This window comes from Camellia sinensis, chromosome 10 (genome assembly GCF_055761805.1).
Source record: "Camellia sinensis isolate YWXY chromosome 10, ASM5576180v1, whole genome shotgun sequence".
Classification (NCBI taxonomy): domain Eukaryota; kingdom Viridiplantae; phylum Streptophyta; class Magnoliopsida; order Ericales; family Theaceae; genus Camellia; species Camellia sinensis.
The window spans coordinates 54,209,210-54,213,897 of NC_138970.1; the positions used below are offsets into that span (position 1 = coordinate 54,209,210).

Genomic DNA, 4,688 nt, shown 5'->3' on the forward strand with positions numbered 1-4,688 from the left:
CTCATCAGATTATTTCATGACTTTTAAGGTTAAAGTCGCGTTCACCACTCCAACCCCAAAACATAACTTCATAGAACAACTTCAACTTGAGTTTGAAAAATAAATTTGTTTTGGTAAGAAAGTTGATCAATAAAACTAGTTACCTAGAAAATGGGTTAAGAATTTTTTCTGGAATTTGATTGTGAGATTGAGATCAAATTAGTGTTTTGTAGAATCCATTCTGTAAAATGAATTTGAAATATATATTAATATTTTTTAAATAAAATTCAAAGTAAAAATTCAAAATATGTAATATTATTGTTTCATAAATGAAATGAATATAAATATCAATGGCTTTAAAAGCCAAAAGATCTACATCTATAAGTCTTTATTTTTAATTTAAAAAAGGATAATGGAAGTTTAAAATTTATAACAGCAAAAACGGTTAATTTTAAATTTTGATAAGAATTTTTAGTTTAAGGTCCTTGACATTATAATTTTATAAAATAAAGAACATGCAACATTTTTATAGTAGTTGGAGACTCTCAACATTTTTATAGATAGAGAAATTTTCAACTCTTTACAGAGAAATTTATTTTTTTACAAAAAAATTTCACAGAGTAATTTCAGCTTCACAGAGAAATTTTAGCTTGTCTATGACGAATTGAAATTTCTCTAATAATATTATTGAGGGAACTTAACTAATAAGAAAAAATATGTTGGACGTTTCTTACTACCCAAAGTTAAAGAGTGATGATTCACTAATTTTCCACTTTGATAATTTGTTCTAACTTAAAAATAAAAAATAAAAAATAAAAAATAAATAAAATAAAATAAAATGTATGTCAATTTCATTTTTTATCCGTTGTGGTTAACTGCATATGCGGCTTACCTTTGTCATTTAAAAATAGAGCAACCTCCGTCTCTCTAATTTTCCCACCCTCTGATGATATGGTAAATAATTTGGAAAAGAGAGAAGAGTTCGAGAAAAATTGATTGGTTGATATTGCTTGCCACATTATTAAAGTGTATGGGTGAAGGAAAATTTGGGAAATGGAAGTATACTGTAGACATTCCATCTAAATTATACATTGAATAAAATACAAAAGTTAAAAGTGAATTTTTTCTTTCAAAAAATTATAAAAATATTCATGATTTGCACAATGAAACTGCTTATATAAAAAGATATTTTAATTCTATCACTTATGTCGATAACGGATTTGACGATGTAATTTAACCTACAAATCATATAATCTCGTGAGATTGGTTAAACGGTAAAGATTTGACAATAAAATCAAGGTTTTAAAGTTACTCTAATAGGTTATATTGAAAGTTTGTTCCATCGTTAATTTTAAAATTTTTGAAATTAGTTAAGATGTACAAACAGACTCGGTCAGCCGGTAATAAAAAATCATACAAGTTATATATTTGTTTCCAAATGGAAGATAAAATATTTATACACAACCAAAACCATAAAGGTGAAGTATAATTTTTCCGAAATAAACACCTCCATTTCATCTAAACAGGATAAAAATCCCTCTATAAAACACATCATCTCCTACACTTAACACTCCAACAATGCCAACTTCCTCATATCTCTTCTGCTTTCTTTTCCTATTGTACTCCCTCTCTGTCACAAGTAAGCATTCTTCTTCTTCTACCTTCTTTCACTTATGTTTTTTCGCATACCCATGAAGCAACTCATTCATTTTTTACTTTCTGTATTGTTTGTTTTTTTGCAGATGGAGCTCAACTCATACTAGTAAACAACTGCAACGAAACCATATGGCCCGGAATCCTCGGCGGCGGTGGCCAACCCACCCCGAACGACGGCGGCTTCAACCTAACCTCCGGCGAAGAATCCGTCTTCAATGTGCCGGAAAAGTGGTCCGGCCGAATCTGGGCCCGGCAAGGCTGCCACTTCGACGACACTGGAAAAGGGTCATGCGACTCTGGCGACTGCTCCGGCCAGCTCCACTGCCGCGGCATGGGTGGCACGCCGCCAGCCACGGTGGTGGAAATGACATTGGGAACATCATCTTCACCACTTCACTTCTATGATGTGAGTTTGGTTGATGGGTTTAACTTGCCGGTGTCAATGGCTCCGGTGGGCGGCGGCGTCGGGTGCGGCGTAGCGTCGTGCGGTGTCGATTTGAACATTTGTTGTCCGGCAGCGTTGGAGGTGAGGAGGGAAGGGAAGGTGGTGGGGTGTAAGAGTGCTTGTTTGGCTATGCAATCTGCTAAGTATTGTTGCACTGGGGATTATGCAAACCCTAACACTTGCAAGCCCACTATTTTTGCTCATCTCTTTAAGGCTATTTGTCCTAAAGCTTATAGTTATGCTTTTGATGATTCTTCTAGCCTTAATAAGTGTAGGGCTTCGCGTTATGTCATTACTTTCTGTCCACCCTATTGAGAGGTGTATAGAATTAAAATCACAGAAAAATATTAAAAATGAAAAATGAGAGTACGACATTCATAGCATCATTAGGAAGTAGACGGTGTTAGAAGAAGAAGAAGAAGAAGTTCTTGTGTTTTGTTTTACAGTAATTAGCTTTTGAATTCCTGGTTGGTGGGAAGTGATCTAATAGATCAGTATGCAATAGTCTTATTTTGTAATTTAATGGTCTAAGTTTAAAATTGAAACAAAATTATATCATTTTAATTTGTATGGTACACGTATTTTAATGAAAAATTTACTCATAAATCTCGTATGAAAAATGTTGATCCATTTAATTTAAGAGTTTTCTTATGAATCGATTAGCCTTTTTTATTCTGAAAAGTTATATTTATTTGATTTGGTATCATTTGAGTTTAAGTGAATGTCTTTTTAACATTCATTTTTTTAATTTTCTGATTCATTTTTTGGATGGGAATGGAAAGGTAAGATGTGGAAGATTCTTTTTGGAGAAATTGGTGGCTGCAGTGTTGCTTGTTGAGCGTTGAAATCTACATTTTTGTTAGTGTGATTTTTTGGTGTTATATTGGAGTGTTACATTAGAGTGATATGTTTGAAAAAAATACACTAAGAAATTTTGTGTGTTATGTTGATTGAAGTGTCACGTTTGAAAAAAAACATACTGAGGAGTTTTTTTGAAATGTTACGTTGTTACATTGAAAAAAAACACATTATGAAGTATTTTTTGTCAAGCATCGAAATCTACATTTTTGTTAGTGTGATTTTCTAGTGTTACATTAGAGTGATATGTTTGGAAAAAGTACACTAAGAAATTTTGTGTGTTACATTGATTAAAGTGTCACGTTTGAAAAAAATATATACTGAGGAGTTTTTTTGGGATGTTACATTGTTACGTTTGAAAAAAATACATAATGAAGTTTTTTTAGTGTGTTACATTGAAATGTTACATTTGAAAAAAGAACACTAAGGAGTTTTTTTTTTTTTTTTTTTTTTTATAATATTACATTGTTACATTGGAGAAAAGTATACTAAGAAATTTCTTTAGTGTGTTACATTAATTAGAGTGTTACATTTCAAAAAAAAAAAAAAAAATACACAAAGGAATTCTTTAGCATGTTACATTGGAGTGTTACGCTTAGAAAAAATACACTAGAATTTTTTTGTGTGTTACATTAATTGAAATGCTACGTTTGAAAAAAGTATACTACAGAATTTTTTAGTGTGTTACATTAGAGTATTATGTTTTTTTGAGTGTTAAAAAGTATAATTGAATTTTTTTTTTTGAAATGTTACGTTTAATAATTTAAACATTATGAGAAACCTATATTTTGGATGAGAATGAGACCTTTAGGTCTATAAGAAAATAAATAACAAACAATTCATAAAATTATTATTTGAGATTTATTGATATTTCACTCTATTTTAATTTTATTTTACTTGATTTTTAATTGAAATTGTTGAATTATATATTCTATTATTGTGTCTTCCTGTTCAAAAAAGACAAAGGACTTGTAAATCATTGTGAGATCTCATTGCCTCGTTTTTGTTGGTGATAAAATACACTTATCTTGATTCTTAAAGTTTACACATGAATTTAAAAGAATCCGAAAAGATATATAAAACTTTGGAAAGACCTATAGAAATTTGAAAGATTTTAGAATATTGTTCTAATACATCGGAGAAGTTGAGAAATCTAGAGAAATCTAAAAAATTTCGGAAGATTCTAGAATATTTTAAAGAAATATAAAAAACTCTGTTATGTACTAGTCTAAATAATTATAGAATATAATAGAAGTATGAGTATATACGTTAGAATATTTTAAAAGCAAATTTATCACCACTCATATTCTGTATGAAGTTAGTTTCTAAAAACTTTTTCACTAATATAAACACAAGATGAGTTCATGTATTAAGTATTGAGTGATCAAGCACTAGAAGAGTGATCTAGTGAGAAGTGCTCTAAAATCTTGTATAAGGAAGAGGCACAATCTAAATGTGAATACTTGAATGTCTTATGTAAGTGAATAAGTGAGACATTAATATGTCAAACTTAACAAAGGCTAAAATGACCATTTCATTCTACTTACATTCTAATAAACCAAACACTACCTTACTTCGATATGCTAAATGTAGAATTCCCTGCACAAACTGTTAATTAATCAAACAAGATTGAAGAATTTACCATGTGAACCATATATAAAAAGTTAAATATGGTCAAATGGTACCATAGTATGGAAAATTCACTATTCAAAACTTCAAACAAGACTCCAGAATCATTACATTCAACACC

At 30.2% G+C, this 4,688-nt stretch overlaps 1 protein-coding gene across 1 annotated transcript; it reads left to right on the plus strand.

Moving 5' to 3' along the window:
* The first annotated feature begins 1,435 nt into the window (after positions 1-1,435).
* Positions 1,436-2,700, plus strand: LOC114305623 (Pathogenesis-related thaumatin superfamily protein). The gene is made up of 2 exons (XM_028250738.2): positions 1,436-1,618; positions 1,722-2,700. Exons 1-2 carry the CDS (start codon positions 1,558-1,560, stop codon positions 2,393-2,395), a joined length of 735 nt encoding a protein of 244 aa, XP_028106539.2. The 5' UTR covers positions 1,436-1,557; the 3' UTR covers positions 2,396-2,700.
* Positions 2,701-4,688: the final 1,988 nt, after the last annotated feature.

Excerpts from the sequence above, each read along its gene's own strand:
- LOC114305623 (XM_028250738.2), top strand. The coding sequence starts at position 1,558 with ATGCCAACTTCCTCATATCTCTTCTGCTTTCTTTTCCTATTGTACTCC. Across the intron at positions 1,619-1,721 it reads GTACTCCCTCTCTGTCACAA|ATGGAGCTCAACTCATACTA; the intron begins GTAAGCATTCTT and ends GTTTTTTTGCAG.